The sequence below is a fragment of the Scophthalmus maximus genome, chromosome 5 (genome assembly GCF_022379125.1).
Source record: "Scophthalmus maximus strain ysfricsl-2021 chromosome 5, ASM2237912v1, whole genome shotgun sequence".
Lineage (NCBI taxonomy): Eukaryota > Metazoa > Chordata > Actinopteri > Pleuronectiformes > Scophthalmidae > Scophthalmus > Scophthalmus maximus.
This window is the reverse complement of record NC_061519.1, coordinates 28161480-28185082: the sequence shown is the minus strand read 5'-3', so window position 1 is coordinate 28185082 and position 23603 is coordinate 28161480. Positions and strand designations below refer to the sequence as shown.

The following is a 23603-nucleotide window of genomic DNA, read 5'->3' as shown; positions in this document are numbered from 1 at the left end:
TGTGTGTTTGTGTGTGTCCTATTTAGAGCAGTGCTGGTTGTACAGTCTCACAGCAGCAGCAAGGAAGGACTTGCGGTACTGCTCCTTCAAACACTTAGGGTGAAGGAGCTGGTCGCTGAAGGAGCTGTTCAGTGCAGAGACAGTGTCCTGCATGGGGTGGCCATCACTGATGATAGCTTTGCTACTATCCTCCTTTCTCCCCCCACCTGCAGTGTGTCCAGGGAGCATCCTAGGACAGAGCTGGCCTTCCTGATCAGTCTGTCTAGTCTCCTCCTGTCAGCTGTTGACATGCTGATGGTCCAGCAGACTACTCCGTGGAAAATGGCTGATGTCACCACAGTGTCAAAGAAGGTCTTGAAGAGCGCCCCCTGCACTCCAAAGGACTTGAGTCTCCTGAGATCATGTGTGTTGACTTCAGGATAATGTTTTCTTTCATAAGCTCAAACATTAACAAACAAAAATAATTGAATACATTTCATTTTCTGATGTTTGTGGAAGAATATTTTTATCAAACAGCTCATCAGTCAAAGTTCAGCTCAGTTCTTCAATCAGGAGCACGGAAGAAAAACAACAACACAACAGAAAAACAAGAAAAAAAGCACAAAATGTTTCCTGTACATACAACACACACTCAACACAATTTATAAAATACTAAATTACATGTTACGCTGATTCATTGCACCGAGAACAAAAGTGTTTTTACTCCTTTTGCACGGAACCGGACACTAATGGTCTTCGCCTAGTTTTTGTAAACTTCTATTCAATGACAGTTAAATGAAGCAATAGAAATATTTCAAGATTATTCATCATACTTCATAACTGGCCTCAGGGCCTGAGGGGCGACACGAACTCACGGGGGCAGTATTGTCACATCGTGGATGAAAGAAGAAGAATTAAACCGGAAGTGACTTTCGGTGTAGTTCCGGTCGGTGATCTGTGAGCTGGCTCTCACCGAGGGTCTTTTCTTTGCCTGTCTCACGGTGATGGGGGTCTGTGCGGGTCCGTGCGGGTCCCCGCTGGTCTGCCTGGTCCTGCTGGTCTCGGCGGTCCCCCCTCTGACTGCCTGGGAGGCGGATCTAGAACTGTTGGACCTGGTGGAAGAGATCCCGCAGACCTTCTACCAGTTCCTGTCCCTGGACCAGGTCCGTGCTAACGGCTAATTGCTAACAGTCGCCATGGTAACCGTAATAAAAGCAGCTAACTGGGTGCTATTGCTAACAGCTAAGTACCTTGCACTCATAGAGCGAAGCTAAGCTAATTAACACCGGAAGCTAATGTAGAAATGAAAACCAGACCAGTGGTTCCAGTTCAATCAGACTGGATAGCTAATGCTAGCAGCCGATGCTAACAGTTCCTTTAGAATGACGTGTTTCTCAGGCGGTGATGTTCACGTGCTGTAGGTCGACTCAGGTGTATTTTACCTGTGGACTGATTCAGTTTAGGACCAGGACCCCACAGGACTGTGTCATGTGACCAAAACCACGTTCCATTTCCAGATTATGTCATAGGTCGTTCCTCTCACGTCGAACCTTTGTCAAGATGTTCCCAGATCTTCAAGTGTTACCTGTCTGACCCCCTCACCTGTCTCTCTGTCTCAGGACGCGTCAGCAGCAGAGATAAAGAAGGCGTACCGTCGCATGTCTCTCACGCTGCATCCTGACAAGAACAAAGATGAAGACGCAGAGACTCAGTTCCGACAGGTGAGACAACAAGACGAACAGGAACACCTCGCTGCTGCTGCCGACCAATCACATTCACACTCTGCTTCTTTTTTCAGCTCGTCGCCATTTATGAAGTCCTGAAGGACGAGGAAAGACGACGCAAGTGAGTCTCACCTGTTCACATCACAGTCAGCTCTCAGCCAATCACAGCACAGAGTTACAGGAACATGTACATATACCTGAACCTGAACCTTTGCAGGTATGATGACATCCTGGTTAACGGGCTTCCTGATTGGCGGCAGCCAGTCTTCTACTACAGACGAGTGAGAAAGATGAGTAACTCTGAGCTCGGCTTCCTCCTCTTCCTCATCCTCACTGTGGGACACTACGCCGTCATCTGGTCCATCTACCTGGAGAAACAACTGGTAAGACAGCCAATCAGAGCAGAGCTGGCACAGACAGCCTATTGGAACAGACCATGTCATGTGACTCGCTGATGAATCCGCCTCGTTTCCAGGACGAGCTGCTGAGTAAGAAGAAGAAAGAGAAGAAGAAGAAGCTGAGCTCCAGACCTGAGGAGCTCAGGTGTGTCGGACCGGACCGGACTGACAGGTACAGACGTGACTTCAATTAAATTCAATTACATTTTATTTGTATAGCGCCATATCACCACCTACGTTGTCTCAAGGCACTTTACACAGTGAGGTCAATATTACAATATTACAGGGAAACCCCAACAGATCCCACACTGAGCAAAGCACTTGGCGACGGTGGAGAGAAAAAAACTCTTTTAACAGGAAGAAATCTCTGACAGGACCGGACTCAGTTGTGGGCGGAACATCTGTCTCGACAGGTTGGGGTGAGGAGAGAGAGGAGGAAGAGAGGAGAGGTGGGAGGAAAGAGGGTGGGAGGAGAGACAGTAGGAGAGAAGAGAGAGAGAGAGGACAGTTGCACAACCACTGCTTTAGTCTCTACCAGACTGACACTTATAATTAAAAAATACAATTAAGTTGTTGTTATTATTAGTGATGATGATAATAATAGTAATAATAATAATAATAATAATTTAAGCTGCAAGCAGCAGTGGACAGGCCCGAGTACTCGCGGGGCGCGCGGGACAGCGGGGCGTGTCGCGGTCAAAGCGGCACATCATTTGGGTAAACCTGCCATGCACAGGACTCAAAAGTATCATTTGGGTGAACCTGCCATGCACAGGACTCAAATGGGTAGAGCGTGCTACTTCCTGTTGTCAGCAGGTGGCGCTGTGGCTTTTGGTCAATATTGACATGTAGCTGTGTTGAGGCTGGGCCTATTATGATGCTTGAGAAATTTGGGACAGATCGGACCATGCATGTGTAATTACGAGCCACTTCCTGTTGGCAGCAGGTGGCGCTGTGACGTGTGGTCAATATTGACATGTAGCTGTGTTGATACCGGGCCTATTACGATGCTTGAGAATTTTGGGACAGATCAGACCATGCATGTGTGATTTCGAGCCACTTCCTGTTGGCAGCAGGTGGCGCTGTGACGTGCGGCCAATAATGAAATGTAGGTGGGGTGAGGGCAACATGCTACTTCCTATTGATAGGAGTTGTTGCTGGAGTAATTGGTTATAGTAAGATGTGAAAAAATGCCCCAAAGTCCTACTCGCTGGATCCACAATGGCTGCTTTTCCTCAAAGAGCACTACATTTGTGGACACTAGACCCAAAATGTCGCCCGTTACGTTAGAGATGAACGTGGACATTTGCGGTGAGCCCACGGCCACACCGTTGCAGTGAATGAAATTCTTTTGATATCGTTTGATCACCAAAGTCTGTAGATGATACTGAGTGAATATGGAGTTACTGCGTTTAATTGTCTAGGAGGAGTTCGATCAAATAGGATGTCTGAAAATGGCCCGTAAAGCAAGAATTTGGCCCATGTAATTGCAAATGGTTGAGTTCCTGTTGGTTTGACGTCATGGTACCCACGGGGTATTTTCTAGGTCCCGGGAGGATACACGTCCACAAATATTTTCATAATTTTAGATCAAAGTGAAAGGTGGTGAAATTGACATTGAAGGCACTTTGAAGGTCTGTAGGTGGCGCTATCGAGCCATTTTGAGACAGAGCGGCCTAAAATAAATATGACACAGACGGGCTCCCGGCTCTGAACATGGTAGCCAAGTTTCATGAGATTCCGAGCATCCCAAGTCTTTCAAAAACACCATTTTTAGGTAAAAGTTCAGAAAGCGTCGCTATGGCAATGACCTTTGCTCAAGAGGTCAAATTTGGCACATTCAATGGCATTTTCCCGTGTTTGTGTACATCTGAGGTCATGGCTCCAAGAGGCTTTTTTGTAGGTCCTTCCATGCTGCAGGTGCTCACCAAATTTGGTTCAGGTCGCTCAATGTTTAAGGTGGGGGCTTTTAGTTTTAAGGGTTTTAGGGGGCGTCATGGCGCCCTGTGGAGCCATTTTGACACAATTACGCCTAAAAACCATTTCTGATCCCAGAATTGGGCCCTCAACATGTGTGTGAATTTTCAAGAAGCTCCAAGAATTTTGAGTTCCTCAACCATGTATTCGTATTTTAGTGGTGATTACAGCGTCACCACGGGAACAGCTTTTGAGATATGGAGCCGAGGCCCTAAACGTGACAAGACCAATTTGTCATAAGCACGCTGCCCGAATTTGAGGTCGGTTCGGTAAACCTGGCACGTACGGGACTCAAAAGTGTTGAGCATGCTACTTCTTTTTCCCAGCAGGTGGCGCTCTAGCGTGTGGCTAATATTGACATGGGGATGTGTTAAGGGTCCCCCCAGAATCATGCTTGAGAATTTTGGAGCAATTCGGACCAATGCATGTGAAATGAAGAGCCACCTCCTGTTTACTTCCTGGTTGGCGGCGAGGGTTCGGCGAAGGGTAAAACTTCGCCAGCAGTGCTGGCTCGGGCCCTAATGACGGGTTTGGGTCCTGCAGCTCTGGGGTCAGAGATCTACTAGGAGAGATAGAAAAACAGAGTTACTGACATGCAATGTAAATACATAGGGGCAGAGAGGGAGAGAGAGAGAGAGAAAAAGTGGGAGAAGGAGAGAGAGATAAAGAAAGAGAGAGAGAGGGAGAGAGATGCTCATGATATAAGTTCCCCCAGCAGTCTAGGCCTATAACAGCATAAATAAAGAAATGGTTTATTAAACACCTGAGCAGCTCTAACTATAAGCTTTATCAAAGAGGAAGGTTTTAAGTTTAACTCTAAATGAAGAGATGTCGTCTGCCTCCTGGTTCCAGAGGAGAGGAGCCTGGGGGCTGAAAGCTCTGCCTCCCATTCTACTTTTACAGACTCTGGGAACCGCAAGTAGTCCTGCATTTACAGAGACAAGTGATCTATTGGGATAATAAGAAACTATGAGCTCTGTAAGATATGATGGAGCTTGATTATTAAGGGCTTTGTAGGTTAGGAGCAGTTTTTTGAATTCTATTCTGAATTTTACAGGAAGCCAATGCAGAGATTCTAACACTGGAGAAATATGATCTCTTTTTCTTGTTCCTGTCAGAACTCGTGCTGCGGCATTTTGGATTAACTGGAGTCTTTTCACAGACTTATTGGGGAACATCCTGACAGTCATGAATTACAGTCGTCCAGTCTAGAAGTAACAAATGCATGGACTAGTTTTTCAGCATCCTTTTAAGATAGGATGTTTCTAATGTTCTTGATATTGCGCTGGTCAAAGAATGTTGTCCTAGAGACTTGTTTTATGACGTCATCTTCACGGGACCTCCCGTGTTTTGTTTTGTCCTTTAATGTTTTTTTTTTCAGGGTTCACGAGCGACCTCACTGGCAGGATATCCTCCCTCTGAAGATGAGCATCTGGCTCTACCTGTCCGTCAAGAACCTGCCGCAGACCGTCCAGGTAGGACCGTAAACCTTTATGATGGAGTGTTCGCAGTACCAGTCCCGGACCGGGACCTGATCCTGGTCACACTGGTCCCGGTACTGGTCCTGGTCTCAGTCCTCTCTCTGTGTTGCAGGAAGTGAAGCTGTACTATGAGACCTACCAGCAGATGAAGCAGCAGCAGAAAGAAGAAGCTGAAGCCGAACAGGAAGTTGTGACCAGTAAACACTTTGGATAGATAATCAATGACAGTCAAGTTCTTTTAATTCAATACAATTTTATTTGTGTAAAACACAACAGACATGATGTCAGATGACACTGTGTGTGTGTGTGTGTGTGTGTGTGTGTGTGTGTGTGTGTGTGTGTGTGTGTGTGTGTGTGTGTGTGTGTGTGTGTGTGTGTGTGTGTGTGTGTGTGTGTGTGTGTGTGTGTGTGTGTGTGTGTGTGTGTGTGTGTGTGTGTGTGTGTCAGGAGAGAAGCGACCGAAGGTGAAGAAGCAGAAGGTGGAGTTTCCAGTGTACGAGCCGACTTCAGAGAACCTGAAGAACCAGAGCTACGACCAAATGTCGTCCATCGAGGAGATTGAGGACCAGATGGACGCGTGGCTGCAGGACCACCGAGCAGGAGGAACCAGGAAGAAGGTGCCATGTTATGGATCAGTTATTAATTGTGCTCAGACTGAAGTGGACAGTTGTGAAAACACCTGGATGATGTTGTGTCTGTTCCCAGGCTGCTGATTGGACGGAGGACGAGCTAAGCCTCCTCAGCAGGTTGATGGTTAAATTTCCAGGAGGAACTCCGGGGCGATGGGACAAGATCGCTCATGAACTGGGACGATCGGTGTCCGATGTAAGTTTAAACTAGTTTGAAATCAGTACAGCTTGAATTGTACTGGTGATCAGAACAGCTGATGGACTGGATCAGGTCGACTGTCACATGTTGTGTATGTGGTTGTCAGGAGGATTAAGTTCAGCACAAGGACGGAAGAACCTTGTAATGTCCCTCACAGTACCCTGTTTCAGGACAGGACAGAATCCACATCAGTCCTCCTCAGTCTGATCAGCCTGACAGAAGCTTCCCCAGGGAGGCGGTGCAGGGTAATGGGGGGGTCCAGTGTCCAGTGTCCAGAGTCCAGGGTCCAGGGTGTGTTGAGATGAGTTGTTCTCTCTATACTTCCTGCAGTGGGGACTTGCACATCTATACAATCCATTTTGTAGGTTGGGGTAACTTGCACGACACTGGACCCTTATGGCAGAGCGTCATACGGGAGGCAGGGCTTCATAGCTGGAGGAGGCGGAAGGCAGCAGCCCAGTATAAACTCGCTTCAGGTTCCACAAGATCAGGTCCACAGGGTCAGACCAGCAGGCTCCTGTCTCTGGCTCTTGGAGACGTCTGCAGTCTTTCTAACCCAGAAGAGTTCCATAGGATTCTGAACCAGTGAACATTGTGGTCCACTTTGCAGAGTCCAGACCCAAATATCAGGCCAGGAGTTGATGCTCTCAGCTGTCATCCGGTTTCTGTTTTATTCAACAGGTGACGACGAAGGTGAAACAGGTGAAAGACAACGTGAGCCACACCTCAGGTAAACATCAGCTGTTCCTACCGTCAACATCAGGTTCTACTGTCAACATCAGGTTCTACTGTAAAAAACGACCTCATCATGGCCTCAGACAGTGGACATGTTGGATCTTAGTTGACATATTAAATCTTAGTGCTGTATCTGACACATTGATCACAAGGTTCTATTACAGACACCAGAACATGTAGATTAAAGGAACATCACTCAATGGTTAAGTTACTTATCTGACAGATTTCAGTTTGTTAACGTTAACAACAAATCTTCCACTCATACAAAAGTAAGTCATGGAGTTCCACAAGGTTCTCTACTGGGACCGATACTTTTCACTTTATATATATTTTATATTATAAGAAAACACCACATACAGATGACACCCAGCTGTATTTATATATAAAGACCGATGAAACTAATCAGGAGACAAACTTCAGGACCTCTTAAAGACATAAAGACCTGATGACTCATAATGTTTAACTTCTATTATAATAATAATAATAAATTTCATTTATTAATAAATGACACGAAAATGGTGTTTAGTACAATTATACATTTCATTTATTATTGTACTAAACACCAGTTCTATCAGATTCTGCTGTTCGTATCGGGTTCTACTTTTAGTATGAGGTTCTGCTGTTAGTATGAGATTCTGCTGTTAGTATCAGGTTCTGCCGTTCGTATCAGGTTCTGCCGTTCGTATCAGGTTCTGCTGTTTGTATTAGTTTCTACTGTTAGTATCAGGTTCTGCTGTTTCGTGTTAGGTTCTGCTGTTTCGTGTCAGGTTCTGCTGTTAGTATCAGGTTCTGTTGTTCGTATCAGGTTTTACTGTTAGTATCAGATTCTGCTATTCGTATGAGGTTCTGCTGTTCATATAAGGTTCTACTGTTAGTATGAGGTTCTGCTGTTTTTATCAGGTTCTACTGTTCGTATCAGGTTCTGCTGTTTGTATGAGGTTCTGCTGTTTGTATCAGGTTCTACGGTTCGTATCAGTTTCTGCTGTTTGTATCAGGTTCTACTGTTAGTATCTGGTTCTACTGTTAGTATGAAGTTCTGCTGTTTGTATCAGGTTCTACTGTTCGTATCAGTTTCTGCTGTTTGTATCAGGTTCTGCTGTTTCGTATCAGGTTCTGCTATTAGTTTCCGGTTCTGCCTTTCGTATCAGGTTTTACTGTTAGTATCCGGTTCTGCTGTTAGTATCAGGTTCGATTGTTCTTATCAGGTTCTACCGATGGTATCAGGTTCTGCTGTTTCGTATCAGGTTCTGCTGTTTGTACCGGGTTCTACCGTTAGTATCTGGTTCTGCTGTTTTGTATCAGGTTCTGCGGTTAGTATCAGGTTCTGCTGTTAGTATCAGGTTCTACTGTTGGTATCAGGTTCTGCCGTTAATATTGGGGTTCTACTGTTGGTATCAGGTTCTCCTGTTGGTATCAGGTTCTCCTGTTGGTATCAGGTTCTGCTGTTAGTATCAGGTTCTGCTGTTCGTATCATGTTCTGCTGGTTAGTATCAGGTTCTTCTGTTAGTATCAAGTTCTGCTGTTTCTTAATCAGGTTCTGATGTTTCTTATCAGGTTCTGCTGTTCATATCAGGTTCTACTGTTAATATCAGGTTCTGCTGTTTCTTATCAGGTTCTGCTGTTACAATTAGGCTTTCGTATCAGGTTCTGGTGTTCGTATCAGGTTCTGCTGTTAGAATCAGGTTCTGCTGTTTCGTATCAGGTTCCACTGTTAGTATCAGGGTCTGCTGTTAGTATTGGGGTTCTGCTGTTTCTTATCAGGTTCTACTGTTAGTATTTGGGTTCTGCTGTTTCGTATCAGGTTCTACTGTTAGTATCAGGGTCTGCTGTTAGTATTGGGGTTCTTCTGTTTCTTATCAGGTTCTACTGTTAGTATCAGGATCTGCTCTTAGTATCAGGTTCTACTGTTAGTATCAGGATCTGCTCTTAGTATCAGGTTCTACTGTTAGTATCAGGTTCTGCTGTAAGTATTTGGGTTCTACACACAGTTCTGCTGTGTTCTTGTTCGACTGTAGTTGACCTCGGGGTTCTCTGTGTTTCAGGTCTGGTGAAGCTGTCTGAGCTGAAGGGCCCTCTTCTACCTGTGAGGTCACTTCCTGTTGCTGACAGTGGGATGACTCAGAGGGTGGGCGGGGACTGTGATGAGGGGGAGGAAGAGGAGGAAGCTCTGGCCTTGCGCCGGAGGAACAGGAAATCTTCAACGGCAGCGGCAGACGGGGGGGAGGTGAAGGTCAGAGGGCGGCGGCAGAGAGATTTCGACCCTGCAGCCCTGGAAGAGGACGAGGAGGCGGAGCCTCAGGATAACCCTGCCGCCTGGACTCAGAACCAGCAGAAACTGTTGGAACTTGCTCTGCAACAGTTCCCCCGTGGAACTGCAGAACGCTGGGACCGCATCGCCAAGGTGGTCCCAGGGAAGAGCAAGGTGAGGACCCGTCCTGGTTCACACCTGAATCACGACCTTCTGTTCTAACACGTTTGTCATCTAATCAATATTGAATGAATACTTGATCCATGTCATAAGTTGTGCGTGTTACTGATCTGTGTTAGAGACTAAAGACTTCTTGTCATTGGCTGTCTGCCTGATGATGTCATGTCCTGATGATGTTATGTCCTCTTTCAGGAGGAGTGTATGATTCGTTACAAGATGTTGGCCGAGCTCGTTCAGAAGAGGAAACAGGCCAAGAGCTGATGACCCCTGACCCCTGACCTCCTGTCAGACAGGTGAACATGTGACCTGTCAGTGTTTTATGTCTCTGACCAGGTGAGCTGCGTCCTGATTGGATGGATTTATAGATGTTTTTTTGTGTATGTATGACGTCTCACCTGCTAAGGTGAGTTTTTAAAACCTATGTATCAAAGGAAGCAGGTGACCTTTGTGACACCACCTGACCTCTGACCTCACAGCTTCATGTGCCTTAGCTGTCAATCAACTTCTGTTCACCTGATCAATAAAGAGTATTTATTATCTGCGGCAGTTTGTCCACTGATTCCTTCTTCCTTGAATAAAGTTTGTATTATAATACGAGAAGAAACACTGACACCTGCAGGTCGAGTCAGGTACTGCGGCATGAACTAACTGAATCTGATAGAAATAATAAAAATAATAATAATTTCATTTATGGAGCACCTTTCAGAAGTAGCTTCACAAAGTGCTTTCACAAAAACAAATCACAGACAATTAAAATCAGCATTCCATCAATAATACGGTTTTCAGGTCACATCCGTAAAAATTGTTTTTGAAAAAGACAATATAAAACGACGTCATAAAACGACGACATCACATAAAAGCAAGTCTATAGAAATGGGTTTTTAAAAGTGACTTAAAAGAAGGCACAGACACTGCCAGCCTCATCTCCTCAGGCAGGCTGTTCCAAAGTCGAGAGGCCCTGATGGAGGAAGCTCGGTCACCCTTAGATTTGAGCTTCAACTTTGGAATAACTAGTAAAGACCCACCTGAGGACCTGAGGCCGCAAGCTGGCTTGTAGGGGATCAGGATTTCATTCAAGTAGCTTGGAGCAAGACCAAGTTGTGCTTTAAAAGTAATTAGCAAATCTTAAAATCAATTCTCAAATGGACGAGGAGCCAATGAATTGAAGCTAAAACTGGGGTTATGTGATGCAGTAAAACCAGTGAGAAGCTGAGCTGCTGAGTTGTGGACCACTTGTCATTAATCACACTCAACTGTTCATTGATCCTGAGAAATATTGATCAGTGTTTGGATCATAGTTCTAATAAAAACATAAAGTATCAGTTGATGGTCTCAGTCTCCTTGTGTTAAATCAGATGAAGATCTAATATTAATAAGTCTTTAAAACCAGAGTGACACATCGTCAATAAATATCTATTGATCTTTAATATTTAATATATATCTTCACTCTGAACTCTTTTGTCCCAGTCAGGATTCTGTAGGATGATGTCGCTGGTTTCCAGTGATTTGATTGTTCGGTAGTTCAGTTGTTGACAGGCTTTGATCTCTTATCTTGAACTTAACAGTTCAGCATCAGTTACCATGGTGATTTACCCCGGTAACAAGTGACGCAGCTTTGTGGTACAGACCTCTGATCTTTGACCTCTGACCTCAGGACTTTACGGAGCAGACACAAACATTTCAATAGTCAGGTGGAGGACAACAAAGCAGAATTTGGGATTAACAATTTAATTATCTTAACTATCTTATATCGTTTCTTAAAAAATATATTTATTGCGTATTTCAATGGAATAATACGACACAAGAAATATGTCAAATGTTGTAAAAATCAAATTCCATTTCCTTATTGATCACTTGTTATTATTTATTTCTTACTGATGTCGCTTGCTCACCTTTTTGATTGTGAATAATTGAATAATAATTAAAAATAAGTAAAAAGTCAGGTCACATGACAGGAACTGGAGCATTTATTCTGAAAACCGGCCCGGAAGCCCCGTTTCCCTGTCAACAGACAGAAGTCGTCAGTTAGCATTAGCCGTTAGCACATTTCTGGAGAGGAGCCTGCGGACTAAAGTTCACACGTCACTGTGAGTCTACGTCACGTGATTTCTAAACATTTAAACATTGAACGTGTTTTTTCAATATCAGTTATTAGCGACAGAGTAAAATTGATGGGTGAATGACGCCACAGTTAGCTGCAGAGCTAACAAGCTAACAGCTGCAGGTCCAGGTTACAGCTCGTTGATTCAGTCTCACCTGACTTCATGTGTTCGTGAGTGACACGTGAGTGACAGACGAGTTTCCTGAACCTGCTGAAGAACCTGACGAGTTTGACAAACGGATTCAAAACGTCATGTTTCAGACACTGACGTCCACTACAACTCCCAGGGTGCACTGCAGCAGGAAACACAGAATAATCTGCAGCTGACCTGACCTGTCTCACCCGTCGCACCCACCTGACCTGTCTGACCGTCTCACCCACCTGACCTGTCTGACCCGTCTCACCCACCTGACCTGTCTGACCTGTCTCACCCACCTGACATGTCTCACCCAGCTGACCTGTCTCAGCCCTCTCTAACCCTAACCCTCTCTCCTCAGGTGTGATGTCATGTCGGTGCTGCAGCAGAGGATCAGCTCTGCTCAGGTGTTGCTGCAGCGAGCCGAGCAGCTGTGTCCGGGGGTGGAGGGTCACCAGAAGCTCTGTGGGAAGCTGCAAGCCGAGTTGCGCTTCCTGCGGCGAGTGGAGGCCGGACAGCTGCAGGTCAAAGAGTCTCACCTGCACAGCACCAACTTGACTCACCTGACGGCCATTGTGGAGTCGGTTGCGAGTCTGGAGGACGTAGTCGCTCTGCTGCACGTCTTCACCTACCAGGACGCCTCTGGTCATCGTCAGACGCTGGTGGTGGACGTGGTGGCTAACTCGGGACACACATGGGTGAAGGCGGTGGGCAGGAAGGCGGAGGCTCTGCACAACATCTGGCAGGGGCGGGGTCAGTATGGAGACAAGAGCATCATCAGGCAGGCGGAGGACTTCCTGCAGGCCAGTCGCCAGCAGCCTGTCCTGTACCGACACCCCCAAATAGTCTTTGCCTTCTACAACGGTGTCTCCAGCCCCATGGCCGACCGCCTGAGGGACATGGGCGTCTCTGTCCGTGGGGACATCGTCGCTGTCAACGCTGTGACGGAAGAAGGCAGCGATGAAGAAGAGGAGGAGGGGGAGGATGAGGAGGAGGGGGAGGCAAAAGAGGATAACCGTGAAGAGGAAGTGGCGGGATCTGAGCTGACCCGTGTGGACCGTAGTACGGTGGTGGCCAGCCTGGCGTTTCCTGCCCAGGTGCAGGTGGAGGAGTGTCGGCGGGTGAACCTGGACATCACCACGCTCATCACGTACGTGTCGTCCCTGAGTCACGGCCACTGTCTCTTCACCTTCAGGGAGCCGGTGCTGACGGAGCAAGCTGCCCAGGAGCGTCGCCTGCAGGTGCTGCCTCAGCTCGACGCCTTCATGGCTGGAAAGGAGCTGTTCGCCTGCCGCGCTGCCGTCACCGACTTCCAGCTCATCCTGGACACGCTGGGCGGGCCGAGCGAGAAGGAGCGCGCTCAGACACTGCTAGCCCGCCTCCGTGTGGTGGACGACCAGCCATCAGAGCGAACGCTGCGTCTCACAACCAGCGCCAAGGTCAACCAGCGCTCGCTCACCATCTTCGGTACTGGAGACTCGCTGAGAGCCGTTACCATGACGGCAAACAGCCGATTTGTAAGGGCAGCAGCCAATCAGGATGTTCGATACAGCGTGTTCATCCACCAACCACGAGCCCTGACTGAGGGCAAGGAGTGGAGGGCCACGCCCATCTGAGACTGAGACTTCCGGCGAAGGGGCTGATGGGAGTTTGAGTCCATCAGATGAAATCAGTTAAATTTACGTTGATGAGCCAACTCTTCTTTTTGTTTATTGATTAAAAATCTTTATTCACAGATCAATAAAGCATCACATTCACTTCTTGCTCCTCCGTCATTTGTCACATAGTCACATGGTGTCAGGTCAGCAGGTCATAAAACATTTATTATGGGCTTATGTCTAAGTAGAGATGTCGCCAGCTCCAGATGTTCTCACCTGTTCTACATGTTCCACATGTTATCACCTGTTTACTGAACCAGTGTCGTCATTTTACGTCTGTAAACAGAATTCAGCCGAACTCCCTGTGGAACCTGTGGAACCTGCCATCGGTGCTGTTGAATCTGTTGTCAGCCAACAGAAACATTGTACCTATTCAGAAAAACACCTGAGAAAGACTTTCCCAATAAAGCGGAGTTATTATAGTTTCATCCACCAACACGAAACATGCTCAGGGGCCTGTTCCAGGAAGCAGGTTCTGTTCAAACTCTGAGTATTTGAACCCGCAAACGAGGGGACTCGGTTTTCCTTTCCAGAAAGCGAGTGAACTTAAACTGTAGGTCAGTTACCAGGGTAACTGACGTGAACCTAACCTGCTCGCTGGCAGGTTTTCTTAACTCCTCCCTTTTCCTGAACCTGATCTGTCAAAACATCACGTGTCCTTTCCTCGTCAACCTGATCGATATGGAAGCAGAGAGAGGATGTTCAGACCTAATGCTTCATTTCCCGACGACTCCTTAGTAGAACTTTATCATTTCTCTCACAACGTATCACATATCTGAACAATATTCTCCGACCTGATTTTAGCATTAGAATGTCGCAGATATTCTCCGACCAGATCAAAGTCTTTGCCCTTAGATTTTTTTCGAATGAGAGTTTTCTGTACAAGTTAAAATAGCCACTGATGTTACTTTGTGGAATCTGATTAAAACCATATGCCTTACCTATCTGCACCATGTTCTTATAATTCATTTTCAGCTGCAGCCACGTTATTTTTGTGCCAGTGGGATTGAAACTAAATAAAATTAATAAATAACATTGCACATTTTTCAGACGTAAGCAACAAGAATCGAATCCGGCCTCCTGCGCAGCGGACAGTGTCACGAACCATAATACCAGAATCTTAGACAAAACATTTGTGGAGAAAATATCAGATCGTTTTTAAATCATGATTATTTTATTCAGTCTTACATGTCGACTCTGGCAGTATCTGTCTCTCCTCAGCATCAGCAGCTGTGATTCTCCTCTTTCTCAGAATGATCTTATTTTCTCCATAAGCACAAAGTTGTATCTCCAACTATAACGACGTGACGTAGAAGGACCTTGTTTTCGCCTCGGTTGCCATGGTGACTCATAGTATCGAGCCTCCATTGATGATGGCTTTTTATATTTTGTGGGCACGTGACTCCATGTGAAAATAATCAGAGTTGATCAAACTAACTCAGAACTGCTTTTCCCATCTGAGAGTAGATCAAGTCAGAGTTCAGGTTTAAGTTCAAAGTTTTTAAAACCTGCCTCCTGGAATAGGCCTAAGATTGTGTTGTTGTTGTTGTTGTTGTTGTGTGTGTAGACATCATATTAATGTAGAACCTGTAATGACTGAAGACTCGCTGTTGATACGTCAGAGCGTTGTCTCTTAATTTGAAAAGCTGGAGGCAGAAGTGGGCGTGTCGTATTTTCATGATCTCGCCGGACGACAGCTGTTAGCTTGTTGACTTGTTAGCCTGTTGACACGTTAGCTTGTTGACTTGTTAGCCTGTTGACACGTTAGCTTGTTGACTTTTTAGCCTGTTGACACGTTAGCTTGTTGACTTTTTAGCCTGTTGACATGTTAGCTTGTTGACTTTTTAGCCTGTTGACACGTTAGCTTGTTGACTTGTTAGCCTGTTGACACGTTAGCTTGTTGACTTGTTAGCCTGTTGACACGTTAGCTTGTTGACTTTTTAGCCTGTTGACACGTTAGCCGGTGAATGTTCGCAGTTTGTGGATGAAATGCCTCGGGTGATCGCGGAGGAGGAGCTTCGGACTCTGGCGGAAGTGAGACTGAACTTTAAACCTTTAAATGTAACTTTATTTGTCCGAAAACACTTCGACGTTTCACTTCAGCTGTATGTGAAGCTAATGGGGCAGCTCCATTGAGGACCATTGAAACTGTTAGCTTGTCTTTGAAACTGTTAGCTTGTCTTAGCTCGTGCAGTTAGCCACATGCTAACAGCCGCCTCCTGTCTCAGTGTCGGTACGTGTTTCCGGTGGAGACCCGCTGTGACCTGCAGATGGTTCGCGCTCTTTACTCTGATCTTCGTCTCTATGTGGATTTTTACTGTGAGTATCAAACGGGTACTTCCGGTCTGTTTCACAATTAAAGCATGTTATTTGAAATAAAAGACCAGGCGTCTTCAGGATCAGGTCCTTGTGGTTCCTCCCTGATCTGGATCAGATTTTATTGCCAATCTATCAATCAATAATTGATAATTAATCATTGATCGTCGATCGTTGGTTAATGAAGCTGCTGTTTGCAGGTTTTCCAAACAATGAGAAGAAGAAGCTGGTTTACCTGGCCGGGACACTTCCTGTTAACTTTGAAGGTGAGACCACAGGTGACTAAGGCTCAGCCCCAGACCACCTTACACCACATCTGACCACATCAGACCAACCTACACCACATCTGACCACATCAGACCACCCTACACCACCTTACACCACATCAGACCACATCAGACCACCTTACACCACATCAGACCACATCAGACCACCTTACACCACATGCGACCACATCAGACCACCTTACACCACATCAGACCACATCAGACCACCTTACACCACATGCGACCACATCAGACCACCTTACACCACATCAGACCACCTTACACCACATCAGACCACCTTACACAACATCAGACCACATCAGACCACCTTACACCACATCAGACCACATCAGACCACATCAGACCACGTTACACCACATCAGACCACATCAGACCACCTTACACCACATCAGACCACCTTACACAACATCAGACCACCTTACACAACATCAGACCACCTTACACCACATCAGACCACATCAGACCACCTTGCACCACATCAGACCACATCAGACCACCTTACACCACATCAGACCACATCAGACCACCTTACACCACATCAGACCACATCAGACCACCGTACACAACATCAGACCACGTCAGACCACCTTGCACATCATCAGACCACATCAGACCACCTTACACCACATCAGACCACCTTACACAACATCAGACCACATCAGACCACACCAGACAACATCAGACCACCTTACACAACATCAGACCACATCAGACCACCTTACACAACATCAGACCACCTTACACAACATCAGGCCACATCAGACCACCTTACACCACATCAGACCACCTTACACAAGATCAGACCACCTTACACAACATCAGACCACATCAGACCACCTTACACAACATCAGACCACCTTACACAACATCAGGCCACATCAGACCACCTTACACCACATCAGACCACCTTACACAACATCAGACCACCTTACACCACATCAGACCACCTTAAACAACATCAGACCACCTTACACAACATCAGACCACATCAGACCACCTTACACCACATCAGACCACATCAGACCACCTTACACCACATCAGACCACATCGGACCACCTTACACCACATCAGACCACATTAGACCACCTTACACAACATCAGACCACATCAGACCACCTTACACAACATCAGACCACATCAGACCACCTTACACCACATCAGACCACATCAGACCACCTTACACAACATCAGACCACATCAGACCACCTTACACCACATCAGACCACATCAGACCACCTTACAACACATCAGACCACATCAGATGGTCCACATCAAATACCTAAACATTTATTCATAATTCTCATGTTCTGCAATAGAGGCTTTCATGGTCAGAGCCCAAATCATAGTCGGATCAGTCTGGTTCTGTTGACTCATCTGTGATTTATGCCTCTAACAGGAAGTGAGTACAATATCCCAGTGTGCATCTGGCTTCACGAGACGCACCCGGCTTCCCGTCCTCGGTGCTACGTCTGTCCATCTTTCTCCATGGTGATGAACCCATCCTGTCCCTGTGTGGACAGATCCGGCAACATCAGTCTGACCGTACTGGAGACCTGGACCCATGTAAGTGTGTGTGTGTGATTGTGTGTGTGACCCAAAGTGAAACACTGAGTGAATGAAAATTCAGAAGTTCTAAACTTTATTGAACATTTCCCATTTAAATATAAAAAATGTTGATGTCACTTTGTGTCAGGGTGTGTCCGACCTATCACTGCTTGTGTCAGAAATGAGGCGGGCCTTCCAGGTGGACACACCCCTTTATGCCAGGTGTCCTAAACAAGCCCCGCCCCCGCTAGGTGGACAGTCAGACAGGTAAAGGCTGCTGCTCGTTACATGTAACAATGATTCTTGGTGATAATCCAACTTCTAAAATTCAGTTTTCTCCTCCTGCAGCCTCCTTCATCCCTCCTCCTCCCCCCCCCTCTCCTCAGCCAGCCAATGGGAGCAGAGCAGGGAGGTGAGGAGATCGTACACTGAGGAGCTGTGGGGCATCGACTTCAGTGCTCCTCCTCCTTCCTCCTCCAACAGCAACCCTTTCCTAAGCTCCTCGTCCTCCTCAGGTGAGCGTCATCATGAAGTCCAGAACCTCCGTCACACACACACATACACACACACACACACACACAAAGACACACACACACACACGTCCTTAGGGGCAGTTTGAGGTTCAGTGTCCTGCTCATGGACACTTGGTCATGTGACCTGGAGGAGACTGACCCGACTCCACCTGGTTCTGGTCCCTGCAGGTGTCCAGCCTCTCAGCAGGGCAATGGGGGCTATGACACTGGAGTCCAGGAGAGGTCAGCTGGGTGACTCACATGTTCAGATGGGCCAATCAGTAGCCACCAGAGACAGACACAAAGCGGGTTTTGGACCAGCACCAGCAGTTGGAGCGGGCCACATGGAGGTGAGGAGGACCACAGCAGGTCTCGGTCCATCTCTTGTGTTTCAGGTGGTCTCAGTTTTCCTCTGCCCCCCTCAGATAGCGGCCCATCTCCCTCCAGACCAGGCCGCCATCTTCCTGTCTCTGTTGGCGATGGAGGGGCGGAGCTTCAGCCCCGGTGATGTCATGGAGGCAGTCCAACTCAACAGAGACCTTCCGTCAGCCCTCAGGTTCCTGACTCACTGCTGCCCCATCTGTCAGGACCAGGTGACCTTCAGCAAGGTGAGTCGACCAATCAGAGAGCTTCTCTGTCTGTGTTGTGTTCTGGATCAGATTCTACCTCAGCTTCTTCTTCTCCGTGTATTTCCTGCAGATCATCACGATGACTCACTGCTCCTGTTTCCTGTGTCATGCGTGTTTCAAGACGTTTTTCTCGTCGGCCATTAAAGAGCGAAGCATCGATCAGCTGGTCTGTCCTCAGTGTGGCCGACCTGAGGTCAGCGGTCAGGGGGGGGTGGAGGAGTCCATGGAGTACTTCAACCTGCTGGACACTCAGGTGATCTATTTAGAAATTAATTATTATATTATTATGAATAATAATTCATTAATATGAACAATGTGTTTGTGCAGATCCGTCACTTCTTGCCTCAGGTCCACGAACTCTTCCAGAGGAAACTCAGAGATCGAGCTCTGCAGGAGATGACGAACTTCTGCTGGTGTGCTCACGTAAGATCATCAATATATAATCAATAAATTATGAACCATTCAAACATCTGATGTTTTCTTCTGCTTCCTGTCTGTCAACGTCTCATTAGAGGAAACATATTCTCTCCTCTAGTTTCTTGTTGGTCTGTGTGAATGTAAAGTTCTGCCAAGTTAAAAAGTCCTGAAGCTGCTGATCCTGATCTAGACCTTGATCCTGTTTCATGTGTGTGTTACAGTGTTCGTTCGGGATGCTTCATGAAACGGACAGGTTGAGGATGGACTGTCCCAGCTGTAAGAAGAGTACCTGCTCTCAGTGCAGATCACCAGTAAGACACACACACACACACACACACACACACACACACACACACACACACACACACAGTGTGATGTCATGTTCTCAGATCATGTGACTTGTCGGTTCCTCAGTGGTCTCCTGAGCATCAGGATCAGTCCTGTGAGCAGTTCAGACTGTGGCAGCAGCAGAACCGTCCGGTCCACAGCTCCGCCCTGCTCAGCTTCAACTGCATTGGTACGAACACAGAACCAGCAGAACCATAACTTCTCCGGTTACTCTCTGGTTCCCAAGTCAATCTGGTTTCTTCTGTTGATCCCGATCAGGTTTCACATCACATCCAACACAGCAGTTCTAAGTTCTAAGGTCAAAGTTCTGGACTCTGACACATTGTTCTTCATTGTCTTAAATCAACTTGAGCTGTTGATGTTTCAGTGAGTGTGAACACGTCTCTTTGTGACTGTGGTGAGCAGGTGAGGCAGCAGGGGGCGCTGCTGCCTCCTGTCAGTAGAAGTGACAGTCAGACTCAGTAGATCAGTTCACTAAAACATTCAGCAGCAGCTCTTCAGGTTCAGGAAGCAGAAGATCATGGGTAATATCCAGCATTCAGTTGTGATTCAGTTTAGTGTGTGTGTGTGTGTGTGTGTGTGTGTGTGTGTGTGTGTGTGTGTGTGTGTGTGTGTGTGTGTGTGTGTGTGTGTGTGTGTGTGTGTGTGTGTGTGTGTGTGTGTGTGTGTGTGTGTGTGTGTGTGTGTGTGTGTGTGTGTGTGTGTGTGTGTGTGTGTGTGTGTGTGTGTGTGTGTCAGAGTGTCCCAGGTGTCAGTTGATCTTCAGTCTGTCCAGAGGAGGTTGTCTCCACTTCACCTGCAGCCAGTGTCAGCATCAGTTCTGTGGAGGCTGCAGTCAGACCTTCACCCAAGGAACCGTGAGTCTGCTGTTCTACTGTCAGGTCCTACTGTCAGGTTCTACTTTAGTGTTCTACAGTCATGTTCTACTGTCAGGTTTTACTGTCATGTTCTACTGTCATAGTCTACTGTCAGGTTTTACTGTCATGTTCTACTGTTATGGTTTTACTGTAATGTTCTACTGTCATGTTTTACTGTAATGTCCTACTGTAATGTTCCACTGTCATGTTCTAGTGTAATGTTCTACTGTTATGGTTCAACTGTCAGGTTCTGTAGTTATAAAACATTTTATTTTAAAAACTCTCAGGCCTGTGGGTTCTCTGCCGACTGTGGAACCAAAGGTCTTCATGCCCACCACCCCAGAGACTGTCTGTACCACCTGAGGGACTGGAGCGTGACCCGCCTACACCTGCTGCTACAGGTGAGACTCACCTGAGACACACACATTGAGACACACACACACACACACTGAGACACACACACATACATATATATACACACACACACTGAGACACACACACACATACATATATATACACACACACACACACACACTGAGACACACACTGAGACACACACACACACTGAGACACACATTGAGACACAAACACACACACGCTGAGACACACATTGAGACACACACTGAGACACACACACACACACACACACACACTGAGACACACATTGAGACACACACTGAGACACACATTGAGACACACACTTAGAGACACACACACACACACACACACACACACACACACACACACACACTGAGACACACATTGAGACACACAATGAGACACACACACACACACACACACTGAGACACACATTGAGACACACAATGAGACACACACACACACACACACACACACACTGAGACACACATTGAGACACAGATTGAGACACACACACACACACACACACTGAGACACACATTGAGAGACACACCCACACACACACTGAGACACACACCTGACGTGGGGACTGAGTTTCTTGTCTCTCAGTATTACAGAGTGTCTCCTTCCTGGTTGGAATCAGCCAATGACAGCTCATCGCCTGACACTAGTGTGACAGGTGAGGTGTTTTCTCCCTCATTGTAGAAGTTAACAGTAGAACTTAACAGTATAAACTTTGACTGACTCCAGTTCAGTTTCAGGTGTGTGTTTGGTTTTGGAGCTGAGAGACGCCGGCAGCAGACGGGAGGAGTCCTGCGGACGACCTGCTGAACACAGAGGATCCTGCCAGTACGCCCAGCACCAAACTACAAACTACCAGTCTGACCCCAGTAACAAACTACAAACCACCAGTCTGATCCCATTAACAAACCTGATCCCAGTAACAAACTACAAGTCTGACCCCAGTAACAAACTACAAACTACCAGTCTGATCCCAGTTATAAACTACAAACTACCAGTCTGATCCCAGTTATAAACTACAAACCACCAGTCTGATCCCATTAACAAACCTGATCCCAGTAACAAACTACAAGTCTGACCCCAGTAACAAACTCCAAACCACCAGTCTGATCCCATTAACAAACCTGATCCCAGTAATAAACTACAAACTACCAGTCTGACCCCATTAACAAACCTGATCCCAGTAACAAACTACAAACTACCAGTCTGATCCCATTAACAAACTACAAACCACCAGTCTGATCCCATTAACAAACTACAAACCACCAGTCTGATCCCCTTTAACAAACCTGATCCCAGTAACAAACTACAAACTACCAGTCTGATCCCATAAACAAACTACAAACCACCAGTCTGATCCCATTAACAAACCTGATCCCAGTAACAAACTACCAGTCTGATCCCAGTTACAAACTACAAACCACCAGTCTGATCCCAGTAACAAACCTGATCCCAGTAACAAACTACAAACCCCCAGTCTGATCCCATTTACAAACCTGATCCCAGTAACAAACTACGAACCACCAGTCTGATCCCCTTTAACAAACCTGATCCCAGTAAGAAACTACAAACTACCAGTCTGATCCCAGTTATAAACTACAAACCACCAGTCTGATCCCAGTAACAAACTACTGTGTTGGTCTCCTGATCACGTGAACTGTCTCCACCCGTCTGTTCCGGCAGGGTGCACTATAAGGAGCGTTTGGTGGAGTTGATCAACCGTTGCCGTGCCGACCCTGCAGTCCTCTTTAGTCTGTCAGAGTTGATGGCAGAGCTGCAGCGTTGGCATGTTGACATGCCAACCAGGAAACCAGACGAAGCCGAGCCGCTGTACATCCGCCGTCTCCGTCTGGTCAGTGATGTCAGATGATACATTCACTTCCTGTTCACTCTCCTTCCAGCCAATCACAGTGTAGGATTCTGTCTCTTCTTTAGACTCTGACCAATCGAGTTCCTCTCAGGAACCAAAGACGCTCGCCGCTCAAACTCAACAATGACTTCTACCCTCTGACCTCTGCTGTGACGACTGGAGCTCCGTCCCCTCCCAACACGGCAGTCAATCAGATGGCAGTGCTCTGTCACCATAGCAACCACTGACTTTACTTCCAGTGGTGAACTAACAAACTGACATGGTTAGTGACATCACCAGGCAGCTGGCGGCTTCTGATTGGCTCACTTGTCATCATAGAAACACAGCCAGAGAAACAATTAGAAGAAAAATAATAACATGGACCAAAGAGAAGCCAAGCAGCCAATCAGAGTTAATGCTGAATGTTGCTGAATGTTGCTGAATGTTAACGAGTTACCATAACGAGCTAACAATGCTAACAGGCATAGTGGGCACTTGTTAGCACTAGTTAGCATGTGTTAACGAAGACTGGGACGGGTGTTGGATCTTCTGCACTTTAACAGTTTCAATAAATGTGAATCTCAAACTAATCTTGTTTCCATGACAACCTTTATCATTAAACTGTGTAAAAGTCGGTCAGAAACATCTGTAAACATCTGTAAACAACCACAGTCCACCAGCAGCTGCTGACAGGAACCCGGGTCACAGATAGGAACCTTCTGTCTTCTACTCAAGTTTCTCACAAGTCCACACTTTTGAACCGGACTTCTAATCCAACCTACCTATCGATAGCCTGCGACCCAGATGAATTCTGGTAGTTCTTTTCATTTGCTCTCCTCGGTCTGGATCTCCACCAATGGGAAGTTATTTTCCCTCCGACAGATTGTGATAATGGGCGGGGTTTACACCACGACAACCAAGGCCTGAACACTGTTCACAGACAACTCGCTGGTTGGCCTGTTGTCCACTAAACAAAAGGTCAATGGTTCAAATCCCAG

At 46.6% G+C, this 23603-nt stretch overlaps 3 protein-coding genes across 8 annotated transcripts; all 3 read left to right on the top strand.

The window, feature by feature from the left end:
• The first annotated feature begins 902 nt into the window (after positions 1-902).
• dnajc1 (DnaJ (Hsp40) homolog, subfamily C, member 1) lies at positions 903-10093 on the top strand. The gene is made up of 12 exons (XM_035634481.2): positions 903-1142; positions 1599-1700; positions 1778-1824; positions 1921-2086; positions 2179-2273; positions 5460-5553; positions 5672-5756; positions 6007-6176; positions 6265-6384; positions 7069-7117; positions 9165-9544; positions 9743-10093. Exons 1-12 carry the CDS (start codon positions 984-986, stop codon positions 9809-9811), a joined length of 1536 nt encoding a protein of 511 aa, XP_035490374.1. The 5' UTR covers positions 903-983; the 3' UTR covers positions 9812-10093.
• Positions 10094-10160: 67 nt separating this feature from the next.
• c5h7orf25 (chromosome 5 C7orf25 homolog) lies at positions 10161-13544 on the top strand. Of its 2 annotated transcripts, none has more exons than XM_035634482.1 (2): positions 10161-10179; positions 12149-13544. In XM_035634482.1, the coding sequence occupies exon 2, from the start codon at positions 12159-12161 to the stop codon at positions 13401-13403; it is 1245 nt and encodes a 414-aa protein (XP_035490375.1). In that variant the 5' UTR covers positions 10161-10179; positions 12149-12158; the 3' UTR covers positions 13404-13544. The 2 variants fall into 2 exon arrangements, with proteins under 2 accessions (XP_035490375.1, XP_035490376.1); XM_035634483.1 differs by lacking the exon at positions 10161-10179 and adding an exon at positions 11226-11637.
• Positions 13545-15111: 1567 nt separating this feature from the next.
• On the top strand, positions 15112-23195 carry si:dkey-181m9.8 (E3 ubiquitin-protein ligase RNF31). Of its 5 annotated transcripts, XM_035634640.2 has the most exons (18): positions 15113-15479; positions 15674-15764; positions 15962-16039; positions 17446-17612; positions 17743-17861; positions 17943-18109; positions 18296-18456; positions 18532-18714; positions 18806-18988; positions 19063-19158; positions 19374-19463; positions 19567-19669; positions 20239-20357; positions 20645-20758; positions 21345-21414; positions 21491-21584; positions 22440-22608; positions 22692-23195. In XM_035634640.2, exons 1-18 carry the CDS (start codon positions 15435-15437, stop codon positions 22851-22853), a joined length of 2211 nt encoding a protein of 736 aa, XP_035490533.2. In that variant the 5' UTR covers positions 15113-15434; the 3' UTR covers positions 22854-23195. The 5 variants fall into 5 exon arrangements, with proteins under 5 accessions (XP_035490531.2, XP_035490529.2, XP_035490528.2 ...); XM_035634638.2 differs by having other exon boundaries at positions 15112-15479; positions 18296-18714; positions 18806-18928; XM_035634636.2 differs by having other exon boundaries at positions 15112-15479; positions 18296-18714; positions 21497-21584.
• The last annotated feature ends 408 nt before the right edge of the window (positions 23196-23603 follow it).

What these genes read in the sequence shown, in the direction of transcription:
- dnajc1 (XM_035634481.2), top strand. Translation starts at nt 984, where the DNA reads ATGGGGGTCTGTGCGGGTCCGTGCGGGTCCCCGCTGGTCTGCCTGGTC. An exon ending in GACGAGGAAAGACGACGCAA is followed by an intron (nt 1,825 to 1,920) that starts GTGAGTCTCACC and finishes GAACCTTTGCAG; the next exon opens with GTATGATGACATCCTGGTTA. An exon ending in CAACGTGAGCCACACCTCAG is followed by an intron (nt 7,118 to 9,164) that starts GTAAACATCAGC and finishes TCTGTGTTTCAG; the next exon opens with GTCTGGTGAAGCTGTCTGAG.
- si:dkey-181m9.8 (XM_035634635.2), top strand. Translation starts at nt 15,435, where the DNA reads ATGCCTCGGGTGATCGCGGAGGAGGAGCTTCGGACTCTGGCGGAA. An exon ending in TCAACCTGCTGGACACTCAG is followed by an intron (nt 18,989 to 19,062) that starts GTGATCTATTTA and finishes GTGTTTGTGCAG; the next exon opens with ATCCGTCACTTCTTGCCTCA. An exon ending in GCTCTCAGTGCAGATCACCA is followed by an intron (nt 19,464 to 19,566) that starts GTAAGACACACA and finishes TCGGTTCCTCAG; the next exon opens with TGGTCTCCTGAGCATCAGGA.
- c5h7orf25 (XM_035634482.1), top strand. Translation starts at nt 12,159, where the DNA reads ATGTCGGTGCTGCAGCAGAGGATCAGCTCTGCTCAGGTGTTGCTGCAG.